Source organism: Suncus etruscus, chromosome 9, assembly GCF_024139225.1.
Source record: "Suncus etruscus isolate mSunEtr1 chromosome 9, mSunEtr1.pri.cur, whole genome shotgun sequence".
NCBI lineage: Eukaryota > Metazoa > Chordata > Mammalia > Eulipotyphla > Soricidae > Suncus > Suncus etruscus.
The window spans coordinates 107085563-107113559 of record NC_064856.1 but is presented as its reverse complement, the minus strand read 5'-3'; the positions used below and the strand labels follow the sequence as shown (position 1 = coordinate 107113559).

At 50.4% G+C, this 27997-nt stretch overlaps 1 protein-coding gene across 1 annotated transcript; it reads right to left on the bottom strand.

Moving 5' to 3' along the window:
• Nucleotides 1–1865: 1865 nt before the first annotated feature.
• SLC3A2 (solute carrier family 3 member 2) lies at nt 1866–27724 on the bottom strand. Its single transcript, XM_049779647.1, has 10 exons — nt 27617–27724; nt 9890–10327; nt 8940–9113; nt 7646–7740; nt 4303–4371; nt 4142–4200; nt 3821–4004; nt 3572–3715; nt 2466–2549; nt 1866–2360 (listed from the first exon to the last, which is right to left on the bottom strand). Exons 1-10 carry the CDS (start codon nt 27717–27719, stop codon nt 1998–2000), a joined length of 1713 nt encoding a protein of 570 aa, XP_049635604.1. The 5' UTR covers nt 27720–27724; the 3' UTR covers nt 1866–1997.
• Between the last annotated feature and the right edge of the window lie 273 nt (nt 27725–27997).

Here is a 27997-nt window from a genome sequence, read left to right as displayed (position 1 = left end):
CCCTCCGGCATTCCATAGGGTCCCCCCAAAACCAGGGGCGATTTCTGAGCGCATAGCCAGGAGTTACCCGAGCACCAAATGGGTCTGGCCCAAAAACAAACAAACAAAAAAAAAGCCAGATGGGGCCAGAGCAATAGTATAACATACATGCAGCCAAAGTAGATTCAATCTCCACTTCCCAAATGGTACTGAGCCTACATGGAAAGATGTTTGCCTGGCATACAGCTGACTCAGGTTCAATCCCCAGCATCCCACATGGCCCCTTGAGCCCACCAGAAGTGATTCCTGACTACAGAGCCAGTAGTAACACAAACCCTGCCAGGTGTGTGGCCCCAAACAAACAAAAAACCCAGAAGGGGGGCCGGAGAGATAGCTTGGAGGTAGTGTGCTTGCCTTGCATGCAGAAGGACGGCAGCATCCCATATGGTCCCCCGAGCCTGCCAGGAGCAATTTCTGAGCATAGAGCCAGAAGTAACCCCTGAGCACTGCAGGGTGTGACCCAAAAACAAAAAAAGAAAAAACCAGAAGGGTGGCTTCACCCTTCAGGCTGACACCTACAGAAAAATCCACGAATACAACAGAAAAGAGGGCAGCAAACCCTGTTTAGAACATGGGTAAGACCTAAACATCCTATTACAGCCCTGGCGAGGCCACCAGTCTTGGGGGGATTCTAAGGATGTTGATTTGATCCCCAGTATCCCATAGCACCCCCAGGAGTGGTTTCTGAGTACAGAGCCTGAGCACCACCAGGTATGGCCTAAAAACAAATTCCGTCAACTCCAATCTACTCAGAATCCTCCCCCTGCCCCCACCTACCCCTTCAGGCCATGTTCAGCATTGCCCTTTGCCCTTTGAACCTCTTGGTTACAGAAATGTCTTGCTAGGAGTTTCCTGGCTGCTCTGGGGACTTTGAGGGCTCTAGAGACAATCTGACAAGATTTATGATTACTTGAGGACTTTGGGTCCTAATCTCCTAGGAAGAAGCTGGGGACCAAGCAAGTCTTAGCAGGAGCTGCCGGAGAGACTAAAGATCAGTCCTATGGACTGAGGGAGAGAACTGGCCAACTGCTAGAAGACCTACAGAGGGACCAGTAGTTTCCTGCTTGGACACCACCCAGATTCTAAACTCAGCATCTGCTCCATGCAATGTGGAGTTCCATTCTCTGTCCTGCAATTTGAGTGGAAATGTCTCCCTCAGTGTGGCCAAGTGAGAACCTCACTGAAGGCCAGCTCTCTGTGTACTTGGACCCAGTTTCTTTTTGTGGGGAAGAAGCCACACCCAGATAATCAGGGCTGACTCAGGAGACCCTATGGAATGCAGAAATGGAACTACCCTCTCTGCTATCCCTCTAGCCCTTGGGCCTAATTTTTAGTTTGTGGAGCTGGGGACCAAACCCCGAGACACACATGCAAGGCAAGTGCTTCTCCACCACTGAGAAATACTGCACAGCCCATTTACCTTCCTTTGGGGCCCTGATCCAAAGACTTGCATGCCGGCTTCATTCCACACAGGAGCCAGGCAGGTTTCTTCCCCAGAGCCACCCCTCATTTCAGGCCACTCAGATGGGGAAGTCTCTAGCTGTCTGCTCTCTAGAAGGGACTTGTGGATTGTTCCCTTGTGCCTGGCTGCCAGAATCCTTCAGCAGCAGCAAACAAGCTACCCAACTCCAAGTGTCCCCTGAAAAGGTCACACTCTCAAAAACAGGAAGTGACTACAGGAGATGGTAGCAGAAGGACCGCACACAATGTCCCGGCAGAGAAAGCACCCTGGGCCCAGCCCGCAGCGGCCGGTGTGTTCAAGGCCACAGGGACCTGGCAAGCCCCTTCCTCTTGGACTGCTTGTGACAGGAGGCACGACCTCACCGGAGAGGGAGACTTTTATTTGAAGCCAGAAAACACTTTTATTTGGAGAGGTCCATTTCTCCTGTGTGACATAAAAAAAAATCTTAAAAAAAGGGAGAAATAAAGGGGTTAGAAAGGAGGACAGTGGGCTTTGATCAGGCCACGTGTGGGAAGTGGAAGAGCAGCCCTTCGTGGGGCTTCAGGTCTAGCTGGTTCAGCTCCAAGGAGGCACCCTCACTGCGCCCTTCATGGGTAGCGAGCATCAGGTCTACACTGGCGGGCAGGCTGACGCTGGCGGGCAGTTTGGAGGTCCCCAGCTTGACTAACTGACTCTTGTCCCCAAAGTTGAGCAGGACCAGGAAACGCCTGTTCTGGTCCCACTGGCGGATGTAGGAGAAGAGGCCGGGGCCTGCGGAGAGGGCATAGAAGTCGCCGTGCAGCAGGGAGCGCTCCTTCATGCGCTGCTCACTCAGCTTCCGGAACAGGAACAGGAGGGAGCCCGTGTCCTCGCTCTGGCCCTGGAAAGGGAGACAGGAAGCAGGCAAGGGTGTGAAGAGCGCCCCAGGGGGGTAAAAGCTCCTGCCACCCCACCCTCTCTGGCCTTGGCAAACCCCTGAACCTACCTTCACTGTCATGTTGGGGGTTATAGGCCCCATGGTGCTGGGGACACTGGATTCATTCCACAGCATGACTGGAGACTTCATAGGCTGAAAGGCAGAGAAAATGAACTTGGAAAAGGCCCTCATAAGGGGCCAGAGTGATAGCATTTGCCTTGCATGTGCTCGACCCTAGTTTGATCCTTGGCACCCCATATGGTTCCCCCCCCAAGCCTGTCAGGAGTTATTTCTGAGCCCAGCTCTTCCTCTGGCTCCCCTACAGATGGTCTGACAGCTCCCTAACATTCCTCCAATCTATACTCTATATTCAGCAGGGCAGTTGTGACTCCTTGTCAAATCTGCCCAAGTCCCCATTCTGGCACTTTTTTGGCAGCACTTACAAGACCTGGTATCCCCACAACCACCAATGTATGTATGGTACAAGGGATCAAATCCAGGGCCTCACCTGTGCTTCTATGTTTCTTTGGGGAGTGGGAAGAGTCATACCCGGTGGTACTCAGGGGTTACTCCTGGCTCTGCACTCTAGAATTAGTCCTGGCAGTGCTTGGGGGGGCTAAATGAGATGGCAGGGATGGAACCCGGGTCGGCTATGTTCAAGGGAAACAAACACCCTGCATAGTTCCATCCTGGGCCCCAGCAGAGCATCTCTAACTTCTTACTTTTAATGCCTATAGCCCTTTGGGGTAGGAGGCATTCATGAATCGTCTGTACAAGGCATGTAGAGATTCTCATTTGGGGTTGGGGGATCAATAAACTGTTTCTAGAAAAAGCACCACAAGTATTAACCAATACCCCGGTAACTAAGAGCTAAGCATCACCCTCCAGAAAGTGTGCCCCATGGCCCTTGCAAATACCCATTTCCCTGCTATTTCCCCATCCTGTTCCTGATGGGGAAGAGCCTATTCCACTGAACAGGGACAGGTACCACACCCTATTCTAACTGTGTCCTCACTCTGTGCCAGGGATGTAGCTGCTAGCCTGGTATGTGAGGCCCGGGAGTCCCATCCCTGACACACTAACCCAAAACAAAGCAAACAAAAGCCTCACCCTGTGGCCCCCTATTCGACCACTGAACACTACCATCCCACCAAGCTGGGGAGCAGGAGTGTTACCTGCCCAGGAAGGACCGCTGCTTCCAAGCCAATCTCATCTCCGTAGGTGAAAACCGGGGTCCCTGGCAGGGTGAAGAGCAGCATCTGGTAGAGCCGCAGGAGCGAAGCAGGCAGGATGGACGTCATGAGTTTCGCCTGAGACAACTACAAGAATGGACACACTGGTGAACCCCGGATCCCACCTCCGACCACCTCTCCCAACAACCCCTTCTGAAAGGCCTCCTCTGACCCAACCGCTGCACAACTCACACTCCAGCTGCACCAGCGGTTTTCCGTGGCATTCAAATACTGGGTAATAAGCGTGTTGGTATGTGTCCTGTGATGGTTGGGGGGGTTGGCCAGGTAGGAGCTTGTCAACAAGAGGTTATTATCAATGCTGAGAAGATGCAAGATCTGCTCCAGACTCGAGGAGTTGGTCCCGGCGATCAGGAGCCTGCACAGAACAGAATAAGAGTCCAAGTTGGAAGAGGGCAAGACAAGAAAAATGGAGAAAAAAAGATTTGGACTAGGGCTCCTCCCTGGCTTGAGCCCACCACCCCAAGGAGGGACAGAAGTGTGCCCTGCACCCACCTATCTTCTTCGAAGCTCTTGGTGATGTTCTGCCACTCAGCCAACACTGAAGGTGCGTTCTAGAAGGAAGAAAGTGGAGTCAAGAAGCAAGGAACTCCCTGGGGGACTCTGGGAGCCCATTTGCATCCAGGCTCAGCTTCTCACATGTACCAGAAACTTACTTTGATAGCCTCCACGTCCTGAACCTGGAATCCATCTACACCAACATTCAGCCAGAAACTCAGAGCATCCTTTGGAGCAAAAGAACAAGAAGGGGGTGAATCAACACTTGGATGCAGAGAAAATGCCAGTCCATTGCCTTGCATGCAGAAGGACAGTGGTTCGAGTCCTGGCATCCCATAGGTCCCCCGAGTCTGCCAGGAGCAATTTCTGAGTGTAGAGCCAGAAGTAACCCCTTAACACTGTCAGGTATGACCCAAAAACCAAGAGAAAAAAAAAAGCCAATCCAGGGGCCAGAGAGATAACATGGAGGTAGAGCATTTGCCTTGCATGCATAAGGATGGCAGTTTGAATCCCAGCATCCCATATGGTGCCCCAAACCTGCCAGGAGCGATTTCTGAGCATAGAGCCAGGAGTAACCCCTGAGTGCTGCTGGGTGTGATCCAAAAACCAAAAAAAATAAAGAAAAAGAAAATGCCATGTTAGCCCTTCCCGTAGCCTTGGGGAACCTGTCCTGAAAGGTGTCTGGGCTCCACCTGTTAGAATGACATTGCCTTTAGGCACCTCCCACGCTTAATTCACTAATGCTGTCTGGAAAACAGCCTTTTCCTTCCCTCCTCCTGTAACAAATCTCACCTTCCACACTAACAGGAGCAAGAGATAAAAAGAGAGAGTGGACATTCTGCTTGTGAGAAAACTATTCTTACAGAGCAGCAGAGCTGGGGATTCAGAACATGATTAATCAATATCCAACAGCCCCTGCCTGCCCACCCAGTTTCCTAAAGCCTTCCAGAGTCTGGGTAGGCACAGAGCCAGGCCAAGCAGGAAAGGCTGAAATGCCAGGCACAGCTCCATGGCACTTGGCCCACAGTGAGGCCAGGGTAGCCTCAAAAGTGAGCAGGCCTAGACTTGAGCCCTGACATTCTAGGGGGGGGGGGGGGAATGCTAGTGCAGAGCCCCACTCCTGCTGCTTCCATTTCCTTTCTTCTTTTTCTTGGTGTACCTGGCAGTACTCTGGGTTACTCTGTCTGCACTCAAGGACTGTTCCTGGCAGTGCTTGAGGGCACCATGAGGTGCCAAGGATCAAACTAGTGTTGGTCATATTCAAGACTCCACTGTATTACCGTATTTGCCGGCATATAAGACAACTGGGCGTATAAGACGACCCCCTAATTTTGCAGTTAAAACACAGGTTTAAGCCTATATTCGCTGTATCAGACAGAACGTTCCTGTACTGCAACTGTATGTACCACAGTGAGCCAATAATAACAAGCAAAGGTTCAAAGGTTAGACTGTAATAGACTTCCTCACTCTGGCCAATCTGAGCAGGCTTTTGACAGTGTAGATTCGGGTGCAGAACATTGTCTAATTGGCATGCATAAAAAGCCTGCTTGGATTGGCGGATTAGAGAGATGGTCCGAGCAGCCTTGCAGTGATTGGTGCAGGATCGAGTTGGAAAATTCGTTTTGTGGCAATATTCAGACAATTTTCGTTTAGCGGCATATTGAAACATTTTTCGGGACATACTCGGCGTATAAGACGACCCCAATTTTCGGCTGACTTTTTTTTTGTTTCAAAAGTCGTCTTATCTGGAGAGATAGCACAGCGGTGTTTGCCTTGCAAGCAGCCGATCCAGGACCTAAGGTGGTTGGTTCGAATCCCGGTATCCCGGTGTCCCATATGGTCCCCCGTGCCTGCCAGGAGCTATTTCTGAGCAGACAGCCAGGAGTAACCCCTGAGCACCGCCAGGTGTGGCCCAAAAACCAAAAAAAAAAAAAAAAGTCATCTTATACGCCGAAAAATACAGTATATCTCTCCAGCCCCTCAGCCCCATTTTTTTCTTTATTTGGGGGACCCACACCTGGCGGTACTCAGGGATCACTCCTGGCGGTGCTTAGGCGACCATATGGAATGACAGGGATCACACCTGAGTCAGTTGTATGTAAGGCAAACACCCTGCCAGGCAGTGTTATTCCTCCAGCCCTCATTCTTTTCCTTCTTTTTTCCCCCTCTGGATTTTACAGCCCCACTCAGTGGCGCACAGGGCTTACTTATGGTTCAAACGTTGGGGGAGAGAGGCCCACTCCTGGTGGTGCTAGGGGGACTACGTAGTGACAGGGGTTAAACATGGGGACCTCCTGCAAGCAAAGTGCACAATCAGCCCCTTGAGCTATGGCTCCCAAGTCTGTTTCCACACCATCCAAAAATATTGCTGCACAGGGAACTCATTCTGAAGTCTTGCAGAAATGAGGAAGGACAGAGTTAGAGGATCCTTAGGGTCCTGGTAATGCTGAGTGAACCTAATTTGGGTGGGGTAAGCCGATTTGCTCCTCCATGTTCTGTGCTCAGGGATCACTCTGGTCGGTGCTTGGGAGACCATGAGTGTCAGTGGTAGAGACCCGGGTTCGCTATACTCAAGGCAAGTGCCTAACCCCATATTATCTCTCAGGCCTCACTGGAGTCCAAGTTCTGCTTAGGAATCACAGCTACAAAGTGCAAGGGCAGGTCCCGAGGTCTGTACCATTCTCAGTGAATTACCCAGTGTCCTAGTGGACAAGTCTTAGGAGCTTGGGTGACCTTCAAAGTCCCTCACCAGTTTCCTGCCTGTAGCATTGGAGCCATATTCCTCCAGGAAAGACAAATGAGCAAGTCTAAAACCCCAAATCAAAAAAAAAAAAAAAAAAAAAATCCCATGTCCATTAAGTCCTTGTGAACTTTCACCTCCTTGCTTATACATTTAGAAACAAACAACCAGGAATCTCTACCAGGAGAAAACAAATTCCATGGCTGCCGTCCCAGGAGCGTGGGAAGACTCAGCACCTTCCATTTCAGAGGGGGCTCCACGACTTCAAACAAGAACTGGGAGGGGGACAGGATAGGGTCCACACACACAGGAAGAGCTTCCTCTCCCCAGAGGAAGAAAAAGCCCAAAGCAGACTCATGGGGGAGAAGAGAAACAAGGTAAGAAAAGGAAGCAGAACACAGGAGTTTGTCTGCAGCCTATTCTTCTGTGTGTGGGAAAAAATTGCCTATGAGGCTCCTAGCAGGCCCCTCCATAGACAGGGACGGATGGGGACAAGGTGAGAGGCAAGGCAAGCTGCCAAAGGACTCAGAGAACTGCTAATCACCGTCAAAACTCACTCAGGTTGGGGTCCATGAGACAGCACAGCGGTAAGGCATTTGCCTTGCATGCGGTCGACCCAGAACGGACCAGGGTTCCCGGCATCCCATAGGTCCCCCAAGCCTGCCAGGAGCAGTGCAGAAGGAGTGCAGAGACAGGAGTAACTCCTGTGCGCTACCGGGTGTAAAACAAAAACAAAAAACAAAGAAATAAAACTCACTCACCTTCACCTTGGTGGTCACAACATCTGAGTCCATGGGCTGGAACCAAGAGTTCTGGCCCTTGTAGTTGGGTGTGAGGTCCAAGATCACCCGGATGTCTAAAACAATGGAGGGAGAGCAGGGTTGGCAGGGGAACCAAACAAGTAGAAGTTTGGGGACCAGAGCAATAGTACAGTGACTAGGCTGCTTGCCCTGCACATGGCTGCCTGGGGGTGGGGGTCAATCTCCAGCATCCCAAAGCCTTCCTGAGCACGGCAAGGAATTCCTGAGTACAGAGCGAAAAGAATAACCCAAGCCTTGCAAGGTGTAGCCCCCACCCCAACACATCTGTAAAGTATTCATATGTTTGACTAGACAGAAAAGCTTTGATCTGGGGCCAGTGAGGTGGCGCTAGAGGTAAGATGCCTGCCTTGCAAGCTCTAGCCAAGGAAGGACCGGAGTTCCATCCCCCAGCGTCCCATATGGTCCCCCCAAGCCAGGGCAATTTCTGAGCTCTTAGCCAGGAGTAACCCCTGAGCATCAAATAGGTGTGGCCCCCCAAAAAAACAAACAAACAATAAAAAAGCTTTGATCTGACCCTGCAAAAGTTACTCTGTGGAAACATCTGAGCAACAAGGGACCCTCAGGGCCTTTCAGGGCCATCAGTCAGGGAGATGAGTTATGGGCCTCTAAGCTGTCCCAGCCCCAAAGCAAACTCCTATGTTTTATTGTAAAGGAAATATTAGGCTTTTCTTTTTCCCCCAAAGCGCCAGATTTTTGGAAAACAAAACTCAAGGACAGGGCAGACATGTGCTGCCAGTTCTCACATGTGGTGTTTGCCGGCATCTCTCTTCCTGAGATGTGCATTTTCATACTTTAATTCTAGGACAGGAACCAGAGCTTTCTCTGCCTTTGGAGATGCCTGTGTTCTCTCTCTAAAGTGGTTCATTCTTGTTCTTTCTCCCTCCCTCCCTCCCTCATCTTGCAAGTTGCAAGTAAGGGCACAAAAGTGCCAAGTCTCCATGACCTCGAGACTTGCCCAGCCAAGTAGAAAGACTCTTGTTCGACTTGGCAAACTTACTTCAGGCGGCAGGGAAAACTGGGCGCAGAAGACAGGACACCACAAGGCCGCTCCATTCCCAAGGCCCAGCCCCAGGCGCCCTGAGTGTGATAGCACAGCCCATAGGGCGTTTGCCTTGTCTGTGACAAGGCATCCCCTATGCTACCCGGAGGAATTGCCAAGAGCAATTTCTAAAAGCAAGAGCCAGGAGTAACCATGGAGCGGAAGCCACTGAGGGTGATATCCCAGCACACTCACTCTTCTTCTTAGCCAAGTGCAGGAAGCTCTCAAGATCTTCCTGGGAGCCCAAAGTGGGGTCCACCTTCGTCAAGTTGGTTTCCTGGAAGTCATCCGCGGGGTTCTCGTGGATGGGGCCTAGCACTATGCCCTTCACCTTCAGGCTGTTCAGATAATCCAGCTGCTCCTTCAGGCCTGAAAGAAAGCAATTAGAGTGTGAGAGGTGAGAGAGAGGAGAGAGAGAGAGAGAGAGAGAGAGAGAGAGAGAGAGAGAGAGAGAGAGAGAGAGAGAGAGAGAGTGTGTTCAGGCCTGAAAGAGAGCAATTAGAGTGTGAAAGGTGAGAAAGAGTATGTGTGTATCTCAAAAAGAGTCAAGTGAGTTTCCGTGTGTGTGTGTGTGTGTGTGTGTGTGTGTGTGTTCAGGCCTAAAAGCAATTAAGAGTGTGAAAGGTGAGAAACAGTGTGTGTGTGTGTCTCAAAAAGAGTCAAGTGAGTTTCCCCGTTTATGTATGTGTGTGTGTGTGTATGTGTGTATGTGTGTGTGTATTTCTCAAAAAAAGAGTCAAGTGAGTTTCCCCTTAAGAGTCTTCCCCTTTCCCACCAACCACTACAAAAAAGCAAAAAAAAAAGAGGGGGTGCCCGGATCCCTGAATCAGATCACGAGGTAGGCTTGGCTGATGTAAGAAACCGGGATGCTGAGTCAGCTTTGTCAGAAAGTAGAGAAGAAGGCAGGGCAGGAGAGATAGCATGGAGACAGGGTAGGGAGTTTTTGCCTTGCATACAGAAGGACAGCCTGCCAGGAGCCTTTTGAGTGTAGAGCCAGGAGGAACCCCTGAGCGCTGCTGGGTGAGACCCAGAAACCAAAATACAAAGAAAGCGGAGCATGCAGCGGGAAGGGGTGGGAGGCCCAGCAAGGCCAGGGCAAGTTTCCCAAGGACATGGGGTGCAGGAAAAGAGGTGCCCAGGCTCACCCGAGACGCGGGCCTCCTCGCTGCCCAGGAAGGCCTGCAGGTCTCCGATGCGGTACAGGGCCCCCTGGTGCCACCACCGCTGCGCGGGCAGCTCCCGGCAGCGGGGCGCCTGCACGATGATGACCACGGCGCCCGCCAGCATGCCGAACCAGCCGAGCCAGAAGAGCACGAGCAGCGCCCAGCGGGTGCGCACCCAGCCGGGGCTGCTGGCCACCTTGAGCAGCTCCTCCTTGGTCAGGCCGGTGAACTTGGAGGCCGCCGCCGCCTCCGCCTCGTCCTCGGCCACCTTGATCTTCACCAGCCCGTTCTTCTCCGCGCTGCCCGGGCCCGCCGCCGAGCCGGCCGGGCCTGCCGCCGCGTTCATCGGCTGCTTCTCGGGCTCCAGCTCGTTGAGTTCCACGTCCTTCATGTCCACCTCGGCGTCCTGGCTCATGGTACCTGCGGGGATCGGGCCAAGAAGGGGTTCAGACGGTGGGGTGGCACTCTGGGCCTCGCGTCCCCCGGACTCGGAGCAGACGGAAGCTCGGCTCCTCTTGCTCGCCGCCCGGCGTCTGGGGTGGGCGGGGCACGGGCTCCGGGCTTTTAAGGCAGGGAGTGCACGGTTCCGCCCCTGGGCACGCCCACCGACACGCCCCTTAAAGGGCCAGCCCGGGTGAGCAGAGCCCAGGGTTGACCACCCACGCCAGACTGCCTGGAAGTGATGCAATGGTCTCCAACCAGCCCACCTTGCAGGGAAAAGGCGGGGGAGGGGGGGCCTTGGGCAAAAAGGCTCCTCCCTCCCTGGAGGTGGGCTGGGCTGTGTGGCCCCCTGGGTAGTGCCTGATTCCCCCCTCCTCCACTTCGAAGGCTGGAACCTCTCTTTCTCCTGTCTCCACCTTCCCCTCTTTTGCTTCACTTGCAGATCCAGAACCAGCCCAACCTGACTTCTTTCTTGCCCTTTGGCCCCACTGCGCCCTTTCCTCTTCTCTGGCCTCTGGACTGGGCTGTAGTTCTTTTAAGTCCCACTTACTCAGCATTCTTGGGCCAGAGGGTGCTTGCTTGCCTTGCAGATAAAGGCTTGACCCGGGTTCGAGCCCTGGCATTTCATACGGTCCTCCCAGACCTAAGCACTGCAGATGTGATTACTGAGTGCTGAGCCAAGAGCAAGCCCTAGGCACCACCAGGTATGAGGCCCCACCACCACCAGAAGTGTCCTCCCCACCCCGCAAATAATAAAATAAAATAAAGAGCTCTCGAGTTTAACTCATGTAACAACTATTTTTATGACCACTGCATTGGCTAAATCATATCTGATCCCTGCCAGGTTTGGACACCCCCTCACCCCACCCCATTTCCGGAGCCAGGATGTCGGTCAGCCAGGAAAGTTATGTGGACCACATCCCATAGGGAGAGCCTCCTCCACCTTCCCACACCCCAGAAGATGCCCCATCAGTTTCCCCTACTTCATGTGGCCTGCCAGATCACCCATATCTCTCCTGGAAACTGGGTTCCTCTGACCTCACCATCACCACACTCTGCTAGGCAGCTGGTACTGAAAAACCAGAAGACCAACTCTACTTCCCTCCACTAAGGGGCACAGGTTTGTGGGGAATGTGGGGGGCAGGGCCAAGCCCCCAGCGGCTGGAACCCCTGGACAACATCAACCAAAAGGTGCCGACAACTCCTCCAGGAACTTCTTGTTTCCACGCAGGGCCAACAGGGTTATTTTCAGAGAGGAGCAAGGAAGTTGTTTCTCCCTCTCCCTCCTGGGCCTGAAGCCAGAGTGGCTTCTTTCTTCGAAGAAAGCAGCCAAGAGCTGGTGAAATGGCCAGCAGAAGAGGTGCCAATCAAGGGCCCAGGGTGGGAAGAGAAATGGCTGTTGTCTGCCCATTCCCCTTTCAGTACCCCCAAAGCCCAGCCCTCCCCCAAAGCAGGCAAGTTGGTAGAAGTTGGCGGGCCCGGAGAGATAGCACAGTGGCGTTTGCCTTGCAAGCAGCCGATCCAGGACCAAAGGTGGTTGGTTCGAATCCCGGCGTCCCATATGGTCCCCCGTTCCTGCCAGGAGCTATTTCTGAGCAGACAGCCAGGAGTAACCCCTGAGCACCGCCGGGTGTGACCCAAAAACCAAAAAAAAAAAAAAAAAAAAAAAAGAAGTTGGCTACAGCGCTGTGTTCCAAGATGATAACAAGTCCAAGTTGCCCTGGGCATGCCAGATAACTGCCAACCATGCCAACTGGATCCAGGTAAGGCAGCAGTGTGACGTGTGGGCTCAGCCCACTGGAGATGGCCCAAAGTCGAACAACCAGCACAGTAGCTCACTCAGCCCCCAGCGCGCCCCTTTGCTGCTGGAAGTCAAACTAAGCAAGGGTGGGGGCACTAACTACTAAGGGGGTACCCTACTCCTAGCTGGCTTTACTTTGTCTCTACATCTGTCTTGCCACTTAGGCAACGCTTTGTCCCAGCCTATTTTGCCCCAGAAACTGTTTTCCATGCAGGACCCAGTGCAAACAACTTTTCTCCACTCCCAGAGAATGACATTTTCAGGCCAGAAAGACAGAACAGGCAATAATGCACTTGTTCTGCAGAGCCAGACTCGGAGCCAGAAGTAAGCCCTATGTGGCTGGAGCGATAGCAAAGATGGTACGGTGTTTGCCTTGCAAGGGGCTGACCCGGGTTAGATCCCCAGCATCCATTATGATCCTCTGAGCCCTCCAGGAGTAATTCCTCAGAGCTGAGCCAGGAGTACCTAAGCACCACTAGGTAAGGCCCACAAATAGAAAAATAAACAAAAAAGTGAACCTTGAGCAAAACAAAAAAATAATAATAGAAAGAAAATAGTTAGAAAGTTATTAGAGAGGGGACCAGAATGGGTATAGAACTTGCCTTGTACACAGTCGACCCAGGTTCAATCCCCAGCATCCTATATGGTCTCCTAAGCCTGCCAGAAGTGATTTCTGAGTGTAGAGCTAGAGAGTAACCCCTGAACACCGCTGGGTATGACTCAAAAAACAAACAAAAAAGAAACAAGGGGCTGGAGAGATAGCATGAAGGTAAGGCATCTGCCTTGCATCCAGAAGGATGGTGGTTTGAATCCCAGCATCCCATATGGTCCCCCTAGCCTGCCAGGGGTGATTACTGAGCATAGAGCCAGGAGTAGCCCCTGAATGCTGCCAGGTATGACACAAAAACAAAGAAAGGAAGGATGGAAGGAAGGAAGGAAGGAAGGAAGGGAGGGAGGGAGGGAGGGAGGGAGGGAGGGAGGGAGGGAGGGAGGGAGGGAGGGCCGGGACAGTGGCGCCAGAGGTAAGGTGTCTGCCTTGCCAGCACTAGCCTAGGACAGACCGAGGCTCGATCCCCCGGCGTCCCATATGGTCCCCCAAGCCAGGAGCGACTTCTGAGCACATAGCCAGGAATAACCCCTGAGCGTCACCGGGTGTGGCCCAAAAACAAACAACAAAAAAGAAAACGAAAGAAAGAAGAAGAGAAAATGGTTAGGATAGATGTCAAGAAAAAGAGAATATGGGGCCGGAGAGATAGCATGGAGGTAAGGGGTTTGCCTTTCATGCAGAAGGTCATCGGTTCGAATCCCGGCACCCATATGGTCCCCCGCGCCTGCCAGGAGTGATTTCTGAGCATAGAGCCAGGAGTAATCCCTGAGTGCTGCCGGGTGTGACCCAAAAACCAAAAAAAAAAAAAAAAGAGAGAGAATATTATGTTTTTTGCTTTGCTTAGGCCCACACATTTAGTTTGGAGGCCACACTCTGACCATACTGGAGACCATGCAGAGCTAGCAAGGGCCTCCTGCAGGTAGCACCAGTTCAGCCCACTGAAAATGTCTCCAGTCCATGGAAGGAATTTTGTTTTTAAATTAAAAAAAAAAAAAAAGAAACTTGATAATATTACAGTAGCAAAAACGTTTTCTAAGCAAGTGTCAAGAATTTAGCCAGAGGAGCTGGAGAGATAGTACAGCTATAGGGCATTTGTCTTACACCTGATAGACCCAAGAGGACCTAGGTTCAATCCCCTGCATCCTTTAGAGTCCCACAGAAGCCTGTGACTTCAGAGCAGAGCCAGGAGTAACCCCTGAGTGCTGTGGGAATGTGAGCCAAAAACCCTAAATAAATAAATAATTTAGCCTGAGCAATAGTATAGCAGGGGTCAGATACCATCTTCAGATGGTCTCCTGAGCCTTCCTGGAGTGATCCCTGAGTACAGAGCCAGGAGTAAATCCTGAGAACAGTCGGGGGTGGCCTATATATATATATATATATATATATATATATATATATATATATATAAAGAGAGAGACAGAGAGAGAGAGAGAGAGAGAGAGAGAGAGAGAGAGAGAGAGAGAGGGAGGGAGGGAGGGAGGGAGGGGAGAGAAAGAGAAAGAGAAAGAGAAAAGAAAATAGAAAAAGAATGTGTAGCCTTTGGGGCTGGAGAGATAGCAACAGGATAAGAAACTATCCTTGCTTGTGGCCCACCTGGATTTGACCCCTGTCAGAACATATGGTCTGTCCCCTTAGCCAGGCCAGGAGTCAGTCAAAAAAAAAACCCTTAGGAGGCAAAGCACATGCTTAGCCCACTCAAAGTGTGTCCAGCCCATGAAAGATCCTTTTTATTTATTTTTTTTTGGGTAACACCCATTCAAATCCAGGTTGGCCCCAGTTGGCCATTGGCCCCATGCAAGGCAAACACTCTACTGCTGTGCTCTCTTCGCCCGAAAGATTCTTTTTTTTTTTTTTGGCTTTTGGGTCACACCCAGCAACGCTCAGGGGTTACTCCTGGCTCTACTCTCAGAAATCACCCCCGGCAGGCTTGGGGGACCATACAGGATGCTGGGATTCGAACCACGGTCCTTCTGCATGAAAGGCAAATGCCCTACCTCCATGCTATCTCTCCGTTCCCCCGAAAGACTCCCCCTCCCAAAGACTCTTTTTAAAAGAAAAACTTCAGGGCCCGGAGAGATAGCACAGGCGTTTGCCTTGCAAGCAGCCGATCCAGGACCAAAGGTGGTTGGTTCGAATCCCGGTGTCCCATATGGTCCCCCGAGCCTGCCAGGAGCTATTTCTGAGCAGACAGCCAGGAGTAACCCCTGAACACCGCAGGGTGTGGCCCAAAAACCAAAAAGAAGAAAAAAAAAAAAAAAGAAAAACTTCATTAAAATAATTTGCCAGGGGCCAGAGCGGTGGTTCAAGTGGTAAGGCGTCTGCCTTGCCTGCACTAGCCTAGGACCCACCGCAGTTCAATCCCCTGGCATAGCCAGGAGTAGCCCCTGAGCGTCACAGGGTGTGGCCCAAAAACCAAAAAAAAAAAAAAAAAAAGAAATTTCGAGTCTCTCAAGCTAGCCGGAATCTTCTGGCCTGTCAAAGCCGGAGGCATTGTTCCAAAGCACCCGGACCAAGCTGTTCAGGCGCTGCCCCCAATTTGAGTGTTTTAACCACTTGAAAAATGGATGGCTGGGCCAGCCCAGAGATGAAAGCAGAGAAGGGAGCATAACCCCCACCCCCCCGCAAAGGGTTCACTTTTTGGCAGACATGAATGGACAAACTGATGTAGGACAATAGTATTTGTTACTTCAGGTTTGTTTTTAGTTGTTGTTGTTGGGTTTTTTCAAAGGGTCAGGAAGATTTGGGCCACACCAGCAGTGCTCAGGGCTTACTCCTGACTCTACACTTAAGAAATTATTTTCAGGGGCTGGAGAGATAGCATGGAGATAAGGCCTTGTGTCCAGAAGGACGGTGGTTCGAATCCTGGCATCCCATATGGTCCCCCGTGCCTGCCAGGGGGGCAATTCCTGAGCGTAGAGCCAGGAGTGAGTGACCCCTGAGCGCTGCCGGGTGTGACCCAAAAAAGAAAAAAGAAATTACTTCTGGGGCCAGAGAGATAGCACAACAGTAAGGCATTTGCCTTAGATGCAGAAGGATGGCGGTTCAAATCCCAGCATCCCATATGGTTTCCCGAGCCTGCCAGGAGTGATTTCTGAGCGTAGAGCCAGGATAAATCCTGAGCGCTGCCGGGTGTGACCCAAAAACCAAAAAAAAAAAAATTAAAAAAAAATTTCCAGAGATAGAACGGAGATAGGGAATTTGCCTTGTATGTGGTCTACCCAGGAGTGACCTGGTTCGATTCCCGGCATCCCCAGCCTGTCAGGGGCAATTTCTGAGTGCAGAGCCAGGAATAACCCCTGAGCACCACCTGGTGTGGCCCAAAATCCAATCAACCAATAAAGTTTGAAAAAAATTATTTCTGTAAAAATTAATAAGTAAAACTGAAAAAAAAATTATTCCTGGTGAGCTCAAGGGACCATGTGGAATGCTGGGATCAAACCCGGGACTGCCACTGCCAAATCCGGTGTTTGCAAGGCAAGTACTGTATTTTCCAGCGTATAAGACGACCCCCGACTTTTGCAGTTAAAACATAGGTTTAGGCCTTTATTCCCTGTATCAGACAGAACGTTCCTGTGCTGCAACTGTATGTGCCACAGTGAGCCAATCACAAGCAGCACAGGTTCAAAGGTTATACTGTCATAGACTTCCTCTCTGACTCTGGCCAATCTGAGCAGGCTTTTGACAGTGTAGATTCGGATCCAGAACATTGTCTAATTTGCATGCATCAAAAGCCTGCTTGGACTGGCTGAGTTAGAGAGGCGGTCCGAGCAGCCTTGCAGTGACTGGTGCAGGATCGAGTTGGAAAATTTGTTTTGTGGCAATATTCAGACAATTTTCGTTTAGCGGCAATTTGAAACATTTTTCGGGATATACTCTGCGTATAAGACGACCCCCGATTTTCGGTTGACTTTTTTTTTGGTTTCAAAAGTTGTCTTATACGCCAGAAAATATGGTACCCTACTGGCTGTACTGTCTCATGGTCCACGTATTTGTTATTTTAAATGGCACAGAAAGAACCAGGAGTGCCAAAGAACAGTAGTAAGTCTTGCCCTGGGCAGGGAGAAAGCTCCAAGTAGAACCACAAGCTTTGCATGCTGCTTCCCCCCACCCCGGGGGGACAAAATAAACCACACTAGAGCAGGGGATTAAAATGTGACCAGTCTTCAAAGAGAATACTAGGATGCTTCCATCAGTTTGGGGAAAGATAAAGAAGTGCTTTTTAAAAAAATTTTTTTAAGTCTCTTGTTTTCTTTTCAGTTACACCCAGTGGTGCTGGGGTGGGGGTGAGGGTTTACTCCTAGTGTTGCGTTCAGGAATCACTCCTAGCAAGCTTGGGATGCCAGGGATTGAACCCGGGTCATCCAAGTGCAAGCAAAATGCCTATCTGATGTACTAGCTCTAGAATCCAGTTGGTTAAGTTTACATTATTGCCACAACCTGACAAGAACAGGTGGTCCTGGTGAGCACAACTGGAAGGGGGTGGGGGGGAGAGGAGAGAGAAGAGAAAGACAGAAGAGAGGAGAAAAAGAGAGTCCCCTCAGTCAACAGTAGTGAAAGGAAAGAGAAGGAAATATATCACCAGAACAGGGCCAGAGAGAGAGCACAGAATGTAAGGTGTTTATTAGACTTGGAGGCTAGTTTGCACAGCTGGGTATGACCCAAATGCCCCCAGCAGTGCTCAGGGGCTGCTCAGGGCACTCTCTCAGGGTTCACTTCTGGTGGTACTTGGGAGACCACTTGTGGTGCCAGGATTGAACTGGGGCCAATCACATGCAAAGCAAGCCCCTAAACCCTAGTACTATCACTCTAGCTCAAGGGTCTCAAACTCGCGGCCCTCTGTACATTTTGTGGCCCACAGTCGGCCTTCAAATATTTCAGTATTCGCGATTATTCACTTACCGAATAACTGCAATAAAAATCGCATTAGTAAGAAAAAAAATCGCATTAAACATTCGCTTACCCCGAGCAGTTCTGTTCGGGGTATGCAAATGTTTAATGCGATTTTTTGCGACTTTTTTTCTTACTAATGCTATTTTTTTTTTTTTTTTTTTTTTTTTTTTTTGGTTTTTGGGCCACACCCGTTTGACTCTCAGGGGTTACTCCTGGCTATGAGCTCAGAAATCGCCCCTGGCTTGGGGAGACCATGTGGGACGCCGGGGGACCGAACCGCGGTCCGTCCTACGCTAACGCTTGTAAGGCAGACACCTTACCTCTAGCGCCACCTTCCCGGCCCACTAATGCTATTTTTTATTGCGAATATTCCGTAAGCAATATCCCTTATGCGGCCCTGCCTCACCCCGACTTTGCCTCCTGCAGCCCCCAGGTAAATTGAGTTTGAGACCCCTGCTCTAGCTCCTTCCTAACTTCAATTTTTTTATTTGTTTTGTTTTTTTGGGTCATACCTGACAGTGCTCAGGTGTTCCTCCTGGCTCTATGCTCAGAAATCGCTCCTGGCAGGCTCAGGGGACCATATGGGATGCCAGGATTTGAACAACTGTCCTTCTGCATGCAAGGCCAATGTCCTGCCTCCATGCTATCTCTCTGGCCCCTCAAATTTTCAAGACAACTGTTAAGATAGGGTAGGGCACCACATGGTTCCCTAACATAGCCAGGATTGACTCCCCACTCCCCTAAGACCACTGCTGGGTGTGTGCCAGAGGCAAAGGGGAGGGAGAGGGGGGAATGAGAGAAAGAGGAAGGGGGAAGGAAGAGAGGGGAAGGAGAGAAGATAAAACTAGAGAAAATAAGAGAATAGTTGATTCACTGAAAAATAATTTTTTTGGAGACTGGTTCTTTTTTTTTTTTTTTTGTGGTTTTTGGGTCACACCCGGCAGTGCTCAGGGGTTATTCCTGGCTCCACGCTCAGAAATTGCTCCTGGCAGGCACGGGGGACCATATGGGGCACCGGGATTCGAACCGATGACCTCCTGCATGAAAGGCAAACGCCTTACCTCCATGCTATCTCTCCGTCCCCTGGAGACTGGTTCTTTATTAGTCAAGTTTTAGTATCAAAAGTTTGCTCCTTGGGGCTGGAGAGATAGCATAGAGACAGGAGTAACCCCTGGGTGCTGCCAGGTGTGACCCCCCCAAAAAAAAGTTTGCTCCAGGCATTTGCCTTTCATGCAGAAGATCGGTGGTTCAAATCCGTGTGACCCAAAAACCAAAAAAAAAAAAAAAGTTTGCTCCATGTTGTAAATTCACCAGAAAGATCTAGTCTTTTTTTTTTGGGGGGGGGTGGATTTTCATACCTGGCAGCGCTCAGGGGTTATTCCTGGCTCTACGCTCAGAAATTGCTCTGGGCAGGTTCGGGGGACCATGTGGGATGCCGGGATTCAAACCACCGTGCTGATGGGCCCGGAGAAATAGCACAGCGGCGTTTGCCTTGCAAGCAGCTGATCCAGGACCAAAGGTGGTTGGTTCGAATCCCGGTGTCCCATATGGTCCCCCGTGCCTGCCAGGAGCTATTTCTGAGCAGACAGCCAGGAGTATCCCCTGAGCAATGCCGGGTGTGGCCCAAAAACCAAAAAAAAATAAAAATAAATAAAAATCAAACCACCGTGCTTCTGCATGAAAGGCAAACGCCTTACCTCCATGCTATCTCTCCGGCTCCCAGATCTAGTCTTTAGTAAGAGTTTTCATACTTAGAATTTGATTTATAAGAAAAGCACAGATATTAGAAGTTTTATTCAGAGGTACTGAGGAAGGGAAGGGAGAGGATAAGAGAGAGGAGAGAGGAGGGAGGTGCTCCAGAGACAGCCTGCTCTGTAATATCCAGCTTTAAAGCAGGCAAGTCCATTTCCCGGGGAAGATTTGAGTGACGTGTGATGTGTGGGCACAGACACATGCATGGGCCGGCAATACACATGGACCTGAATAGTTTCTTCTACAAATCAAATACCAACAGTCTTCCTTTTGATAATCATCAAGCAGCAGATAACAGCTTCAAGGACTCAGCGCATTCTGGGCCCCCCAAACCAAACACACATAAAAACTAATTCTCTGGCCAGTTCATGGCTTGTTTTCCTTTCCAGGGTCAGGAGTGGAGCCCGGCACCTCACATGTGCAAGACAGATGTTCCTAGTCCATGACTTGGTTTGTGGAACGGAGGAAGCAAACCTCAAGTCAATCTCCTTTATTCAAAACTCCACATAACAAAGTTTCCCAGGTCGAGGTTTTATGAACTGTTATATATGGAAGGGCAGGAACCAACAGTACAGCAGGTAGGGTGCTTGTCTTGCACATAGCTGACCTGGGTTCGATCCCTAGCATTCCATATGGTCTCTACTATAAAATAATCCCTGAACCTTACTTCCTTCCTCTGCTCTCTCCTCACGTATCCTCCTTTCCCCCTTATATTTCTCTAAATAAAGCCACTGTTTCAAAAATACATATATTCCGGGGGCCAAAGAGATAGTATAAATGGTAGGGTGTGGGGCCGGAGCAACAGCATAGCGGTAGGGTAGCATAGGTTGGGTTCGATCCCCAACATCCCATATGGTCCCCTGAGCCTGCCAGGAGAGATTTCTGATCGTAGAGCCAGGAGTAACCCCTGAGCATCATTGGGTATGGCCTAAAAACAGAAAAACAAACCAAAAACAAATAAATGGTAGGATGTTTGTCTTGCACACTGTACACCCAGGTTCTACCCCCACTCTCCGTATGATCCCTGAGCCTGCCAAGAATGACTCCTGAGCACAGAAGCAGCAGTAAGCCTTGAGCACTTCTGGGTGTGGCCCAAAAACAAACCAAAAAAATTCTATCAGATGAAGCTGCCTAAACTTTTTTTTTTTTTTTTTGAGCCACACCTGACATGCTCAGGGGTTACTCCTGGCTCTGCGCTCAGAAATCACTCCTGAGGGCCGGAGAGATAGCATGGAGTTAGGGCATTTGCCTTGCATGCAGAAGGATGGTGGTTCGAATCCCGGATTCCCATATAGTCCCCTGAGCTTGCCAGGAATGATTTCTGAGAGTAGAGCCAGAAGTAGTCCTTGAGCACTCCCAGGTGTGACCAAAAACCAAACCAAAACAAAACAAACAAAAAAAAAGGACTTAGAACTGTTAATTTCATTTAAAAAAAATATTCCAGGTAAGGTGCCTGCCTTGCATGCAACTGTATCTCCCAGATACCATATATGGTGCCCCAAACCCCAATCAAGCCTAGCCCAAAGCTCTTAAGCTGGGTGTGGTCTAATAATTTAAACGAGTTAATTTTGGTAGGTTTGGGAGGATGATTTGGGTCACACTCAGCGGCAGTGCTCAGAGGTTACTCCTGGCAGGCTCGGATGGGGGGGGGTTGGTTGGGAGGGGACCATATGGGATGCTGGGATTCAAACTGTGGTCCTGTTAAAGGAAAATATATGAAAATAGATATTAGAGCGCTATGATGACTTATGTAGGTGATTTGATATAGATGTGCCTGTTAAGCTTTCTCCAAACCCGCTGTTTTGATCCTTTTAATCTGAAATTTCACCTTGAGACATCAAAGGCCTGCTGCCCTGGTAACCATTAGCCAATGCCCCTCCTAAGAGGAACTTGACATATTTGGGCAAAAAAAAAAAAAAAAAAGGACTTCTGCTGGCCCCTCTTAAGATTCTCGCCTTATTTGAAAAAGGACAAGTTCACCATCTGATTGGACATTGTGTTTGAACCTAGACTAAGGATTGATGCATTCTACAAGCCCTACTTTCCATATCGACCCTCCCCCTAAGGTTCCTTAAACCTATAAAAGACAACCCATAGGGGCCAAAGAAATAGCACAGTGTAGGGCCTTTGCCTTGCATGCAGAAGGATGGTTCCCATATGGTCCCCTGAGCCTGCCGGGGTAGAGCCAGGAGTAGTCTCTGAATGTTGCTGGAAGTGACCTAAAAATCAAAACAAACAAAAAAAAAAAAAAAGACACCCCCTTAGATTGCCTGGGGCTTCCGGTTTCAGAGCCAGGGCCCCAGCTAGCTGGAATCAATAAACCTGATTTTGCTGATTGCATTCTCTGAAGATTCCTAGCCTTTATTTCAAGCAGTGGGCTTTCTCGGACCCTAACAGTCCATCCTGTGTTATCACTTCAGCCCTGAGTTAATTTTTAAAACTTGAGGGGCCGGGTAGGTGGCGCTGGAGGTAAGGTGTCTGCCTTGCAAGTGCTAGCCAAGGAAGGACCGCGGTTCGATCCCCCCGGTGTCCCATATGGTCCACCCAAGCCAGGGGCGATTTCTGAGCACATAGCCAGGAGTAACCCCTGAGCGTCAAACGGGTGTGGCCCAAAAACCAAAAAAAAAAAAAAAAAAAAAAAAAACTTGAATCTACTATGGGGCAGGAAATACAGTACAGGATGTAAGGGATTTGCTTTCTGGCATGCAACCAACCATAGTACAATCCCAGGCACCACCAGGGGTCATGCTTTTAGGACAGTCAGGAATAGCCCCTGAGAACCACAGGGTATGATTCAAAATCTGAAGCTCCCTCAATGCAGGAGCCCTGAATCTGAATTCCCAGCACCATATAGTCCCCTGAGCACTGCCAGAGAAACCCTGAGACAGGAGCAGCTCATGAACATTGCTAGGTGTGGTCCCCAAATTCTCCCCCCAAGAAAAAAACAAAAACAAAAAAACTTGACATCTACAACTATCTCCAAAATCAGTCCAACCCTTCCCTCGGAAAGTGTCTGATGCATTGGTTCATTTCCTTTTTTTTTTTTTTTTTTGGTTTTTGGGCCACACCTGGTGACGCTCAGGGGTTACTCCTGGCTATGCGCTCAGAAATTGCTCCTGGCTTCTTGGGGGACCATATGGGACACCGGGGGATCGAACCGCGGTCCGTCCTAGGCTAGCGCAGGCAAGGCAGGCACCTTACCTCCAGCGCCACCGCCCGGCCCCTATTCCTTTATAGTTAGAGAAAGTATATTCTCAAACTTCATTATTATTCTTTTTTTTGGTAACACCCACCCGTGCTCTGGGCCACTCTGGGCTACACTCTTGCCCTGGATTCAAACCACGGCCGGCGAGATAGCATGAAGGTAAGGCCAAACCACTGTAGTGGCCACAAGCAAGCAGCAGCCTAAACCAAAACTCATGTAGCTAGCTTTCTCTCCAATCTCTTCAAGCCAGGGAGGGAATGTGGAAGTGCCTTTTTATGTCCTTTTTTTTTGTATATGGGTCACAGGGGACACAGCCCGGTGATGCCCCAGGGTCATTCCTGGCAGTGCTCAGGGAACAAGGGACACTGAGGATTGCATCAGGTCTGGTGTGTGCAAACACCCTATCTGCAGTACTGGTACTCCAGCCTTTATTTGCATCTCACTTACATACACACAACTAAAAGCAGCAGTATCTGCTGCTGCCAAGAGGGGGCGAACTACTCCCTGAGCAAAAGGGGAGATGGAGGATTTGAGTCAGTCCAGCTAGCAGAAAGGATTAATTAGATGCTTCCTGATGCCTGTCTCTGGATGAGTCTGATTCACCTAAACCTGGGACCCGCCAGCTGAATGGGGATTGCGGAGCCACGTGGCCTGGGATGGCAGGGAAAAATCCCTCCATCCACCTCCATTCAGATCCATCGTTAATTATTTAATGCAACATCTGGCGCCCCATCGTTAATTATTTAACACTACAGGGGGGCCTAAACTGGGGACACTGAGGATTCTGAGCTTAGACTTCCCTTTTTTTTGTGTGTGTATTTTTGAGCCACACCTGGTGGTGCTCAGGGGGACTCTGGCAGACTTAGGGTACCATATGGGATGCTGGGGATCAAATCCAAGTCAGCTACATGTAAGGCAATTTACAGTCCTTAGAAGAGATTTTTTTTGCTTTTGTTTTCTGGGCCACACTCAGTGGTAGTCAGGGCTTACTTTTGGCTCTTTGCTTAGGAATCACTGATAGGCTTGGGGTCAAATCTGGATCAGATGCATATACAGCAAATGTCCTACATGCTATACAATCTGATTTTTTAATTTATGGTGATCTCTTTGGCTCCTATGGGAATAGATTAGAGAAGGGGGTGAAGTTAGACTAAAACCTCAGAGCTAGGATAAGAATCTAAGCAGAGGGTCTGGAGAGATAACGTGGAAGGCGTTTGCCTTGCACGCAGGTCGGTGGTTCGAATCTCGGCATCCCATATGGTTCCCTGAGCCTGCCAGGAGTGATTTCTAAGCATAGAGCCAGGAGTAACCTCTGAGAGCTGCCAGGTGTGACCCCCCAAAAACAAACAAACAAACAAACAAAAAAAGAATCTAAGCAGAAACTCAGGTATACCTGAGCTGAGAGAAAAATAGGTTCTGACAACCAGAAGGCAGCATGGCACTCAGTGAGGCCTTGGTATGCTCATACTGAACATAATCAGGGGTTACTCCTGGCTATGCGCTCAGAAGTCGCTCCTGGCTTGGGGGACCATATGGGACGCCGGGGGATCGAACCGCGGTCCGTCCTAGGCAAGGCAGGCACCTTACCTCTAGCGCCACCGCCCGGCCCCGTCAATTTATTATTTTTTAAAATAATTTTTTCTTTTGGTTTTTGGGTCACACCCGGCAGCGCTCAGGGGCTACTCCTGGCTCTATGCTCAGAAATCACTCCTCAGGGAGCCCGGGGGACCATATGGGATGCCGGGATTCGAACCTCCGTGCTATCTCTCCAGCCCCATTAAATAATGTATTGACTTTTTTTTTGTTTGTTTGTTTTTTGGGCCACACCGGCGTTGCTCAGGGGTTACTCCTGGCTGTCTGCTCAGAAATAGCTCCTGGGCCGGAGAGATAGCATGGAGGTAAGGCGTTTGCCTTTCATGCAGGAGGTCATCGGTTCGAATCCCGGCGTCCCATATGGTCCCCGTGCCTGCCAGGAGCAATTTCTGAGCGTGGAGCCAGGAATAACCTCTGAGCACTGCCGGGTGTGACCCAAAAACCACACACAAAAAAAAAATCACCCACCAGCGGGCCGGGCGGTGGCGCTAGAGGTAAGGTGCCTGCCTTACCTGCGCTAGCCTTGGACAGACCGCGGTTCGATCCCCTGGCATCCCATATGGTCCCCCAAGCCAGGAGCAACTTCTGAGCACATAGCCAGGAGTAACCCCTGAGCGTCACCGGGTGTGGCCCAAAAAACAAAAAACAAAAAACAAAAAAAGAAATAGCTCCTGGCAGGCTGGCAGGCATGGGGGACCATATAGGACACCAGGATTTGAACCAACCACCTTTGGTCCTGGATCGGCTGCTTGCAAGGCAAACGCCACTGTGCTATCTCTCCGGGCCTGACTTTTTTTTTTTAACAAGACTGAAGACAGCACAGCAGGTAGGGCAATTGCTTTGCGCAGGGCAAACCTGGGTGTAATCCCTGGCACTACACAGGATCCCCTGAGGAAGGAGCCCTGCCTGGAGAGATCCCCGAGCATAGAGCCAGAACTAAGCCTTGAGTATCACTGGGTGTGGCACAAAAAAACAAGAGGGGATAAAAAAATTAAACAATAACAGATGTTGAGGGAGCAGTAGTGGACATAGCAAAGTGTAAGCACAGGTGGCCTGGACACCCCACCCTTATAAGACCCCTCCTTTGTGCCAAAGCGCCTAGGTGATAAGGAATGTCTGTTCTGCTCAGCTACGGAAAGAGCTAAAAGCCCGATGGCTGTTTACAGATGGGTCAGCTGACAGGTGCCAGCTGAGGATGAATAAATCTGTTCCCATGCAGCCCTGAAAAGCAAAGAATCTGCTGCCAGGACACCTGTAGAAGGCACACAGGCACCAACAATGGGCTGAATATCTGGTAAGCAATCTAATAGAAAGAAGTAATGGACCCTGGCCAGAGAGATAGCATGGAGGTTAGGTGTTTGTCTTGCATGCAGGATAGTGGTTCGAATCCCGGCATCCCATATGGTCCCTTGAACTCTGCCAGGAGCAATTTCTGAGCGTAGAGCCAGGAGTGACCCCTGAGCGCTGCCGGGTGTGACCCAAAAACCAAAAATAAATAAAATATTAAAAAAAAAAAGAGGGGGCCGGAGAGATAGCATGGAGGTAAGGCATTTGCCTTCCATGCAGAAGGACGGTGGTTCGAATCCCGGCATCCCATATGATCCCCCGAGCCTGCCAGGAGCGATTTCTGAGCATAGAATCAGAAGGAACCCCTGAGCACTGTTGGGTGTGATCCAAAAAAAAAAAAAAAGTAATAGACCCAAGGCAGTGAGCACTGGGGGACATGGGTCATGGCCACTGGACATGAGTGATCATGAAGAATGTCGTCTGCATCACATCTTGGAGCCACCAAACAGCGCCCACGATAAAAATGTACAAAGTCCTGAACAGGGGCTGGAGCAATAGCAAAGCAAATGGTGTTTGCCTTGCATGAGGTCAACCCTGGACAGACCCCAGTTCGATTCCTGCCATCCCATATGGTTCCCCTTGCCTGCCAGGAGCAATTTCTGAACGCAGAGCAAAGAGTAAGCCCTGAGCACCGCCAGGTGTGGCCCCAAAATCAAACCACCCCCCCAAAAAATTAAAAGTCCCGAATAAACCACAAAATGACTTGGTCTTCATCAGGAACTGAGAATACCGGAAGTCAGACACTTTGCATTGCATGTGGCTCCTCTAGCCCTTCAACCCACCTGGGCTTCACCCTCAACTTCAATAGGGGGGACAGAACTGAAGCTACAGTACAGCAAGATCACTTGCTTTGTACGTGGTCGATTCTAAGTTCAATCTCTGACATTCCATATGGTTCCCAGGGCACTACCAGGAGTAACCCCTGAGCATCACCTGAGCAAAAAATCCCCAAAGAAACAAAAATTCCAATGCGTATGGTCCCCTGGATATCACTAGGGGTCACTCCTGAGCAGAAAACCAGAAATAATCCCTAAGCACCACTTTTGGGTGTGGCCCAAAAGAAAAAAGATGAAAGAAAAATAAAAAGAGGTAAACTCAGGATTCAATAGCACAGTCGGTAGGGCAATTGCCTTGCACGCAGCCAACCTGAGTTTGATCCTCGGCATTCCATATGGTCCCCTGAGCCTGCCAGGAGTAATTTTGGAATGCAGGCAGGAATAACGCCTGAACACTGCCAGCTATAGCTCCCAAACCAAAAACACTCAGGATTCGAATCCAGGAAATCTGGTTCTAGTATCTCTCTGAGCACAATGATTATTATCAAGAAATAGCCCTGAGGGCGCTTGCATGGCATGCAGCAGGCCTGGGTTCCATCCCAAGCATCTCATTTGGTCCTCCAGCACCATCAGGAATGCATGCATAGTCAGGAATAAGCCAAGTACCACGGGGTGTGGCCCAAAACAAGAGCAAAACACAGGGTTCTAGACACTATCCAAGGCTTATTTTGCATTGCAGCTGATGGCACATCACTAGCTGAGCAGGGCTGGGTGTGACCCCCATCCCAAAACAAAACTATCTTCCTCTTGGGGTTGGTGTTATGTGTCGAGGTCATGCAAGGAGGGCCGGAGATAGCATGGAGGTAGATTTGCCTTGCATGCAGGAGGACGGTGGTTCGAATCCCAGCATCCCATGTGGTCCCCAGAGCCTGCCAGGAGCGATTTCTGAGCGCAGAGCCAGGAGGAACCCCTGAGCGCCGCCGAGTGTGACCCCAAAACCAAAAATAACGTGCAAGGACCCTAGTAGGTGTTTGCCACAAACCTAGAACTGAGAAGCTGGTTGGACTCGGTTGTCTAGAAAGGCTGGCACCAACTGGGTATCCAATAGGGGGTTGGAAGTGTCTGCGGGGGGCCCGAGTGGAACCCCTCAAATACCCCACGAATGCACAGTGGGGCTGCAAAAGTCACTTGCTGCAGGCCTCATAGGGGCCAACCTAGGGCCTGATTCCCTTTCCCCAAAAGGTCTCCACATGCAACCAGGCTGCTCCCCCGAGCTCAGCCCGGGGCCCAGTACCTGAGTCGACCCCCTCGCTCGGACCCGGACCCTGAGCAGGCTGGGGAGGAGGAGTCGAGGCACCGCCGCAGGTCGAGGCTTGTTGCTCGGGTTCGGGATCCATGGAGGCGGATTGAATGCACCGGCTATGGGTGTCTGTGAGCAGGGGACAATATGGGGGGGGGCCGACGGCTGGGACCGAAACCAGAAGAGACTGAGCAACAGAGACACAGGCACCTGCGCTAAGCACAACCCCAAAACCCTGCAATGCGGCAAAAAGAAGGTGCAGCACACGCATGCGCGTCGTTTTTTTTCGCGCCTTAATGACGTCCCCGCCTCTTCCGGTCACATTGTACCCACAACCCCCCGCGCTTAAACCCTCTCTCTCCTTCTGCGCGTGCG